Source organism: Mesitornis unicolor, unplaced genomic scaffold (assembly GCF_000695765.1).
Source record: "Mesitornis unicolor isolate BGI_N332 unplaced genomic scaffold, ASM69576v1 scaffold11076, whole genome shotgun sequence".
Taxonomy (NCBI): domain Eukaryota; kingdom Metazoa; phylum Chordata; class Aves; order Mesitornithiformes; family Mesitornithidae; genus Mesitornis; species Mesitornis unicolor.
In genome coordinates, this window is record NW_010191679.1 from 1 (window position 1) to 674 (window position 674).

Genomic DNA, 674 nt, shown 5'->3' on the forward strand with positions numbered 1-674 from the left:
GATGATGATGATGAAAGGAAACCTATGGCACCACATAAAGCCGGCGACCCACCAGCATCCCAAGCACAGCGCCCACCCGCACCACCACCCAGCCTCCCCAGCCTCCTGCCCACCGCCACCCACAAGCCCCACCATGCCTGCGCCCGCGCCCGCCCCGGCCTTCCTGCTCCTCACCACGGCTCTGGCTCTCGCCGCCGCCCTCGCCTGCCACCACCTGCGGCCCCTCCACGCCTCCTTCGCCTGGGACAGCCTCCAGCTCCTCCACGACATGGCTCCCGGCCCCACACAGCCCTGCCACCACCACCACGCGCCCTCCTTCCCCGACGCCCTCCTCCGCAACGCACAACCAGCGCCAGACGCCGACACCGCCCTCCGCCTCCTTCGCCACCCTCAGCAGCCCCGACGTCCCCCACCACTGGGACCACCACGCACGACAGCGCCTCCTCAACACCCTCCAGCACCACATCCACCAGCTGCAACGCTGCCTCCCACCCAGCGCCCAGCTCTCCCAAGGACAAGGGCCCCGCAACCTCCTGCTCTCCATCAACAAATACTTCCGACACCTCCACGACTTCCTCATCGCCCACAACCACAGCGCCTGCGCCTGGGACCACCTCCGCCTCCAGGCTCGCCTCTGCGTCCAACGCGAGCACACGCTCACTCGGCGCACCCCG

General features: G+C 69.3%; 1 protein-coding gene across 1 annotated transcript; it reads left to right on the plus strand.

Annotated features, from left to right (window-relative positions):
* Positions 1 to 133: 133 nt before the first annotated feature.
* Positions 134 to 664, plus strand: LOC104542485 (interferon-like; the record flags this gene model as incomplete). The annotated part of the gene is given in 2 exon segments (XM_010186819.1): positions 134 to 387; positions 389 to 664. Coding segments are annotated over 2 exon segments (530 nt in total), but the record flags the coding sequence as incomplete, so codon positions are not given.
* Between the last annotated feature and the right edge of the window lie 10 nt (positions 665 to 674).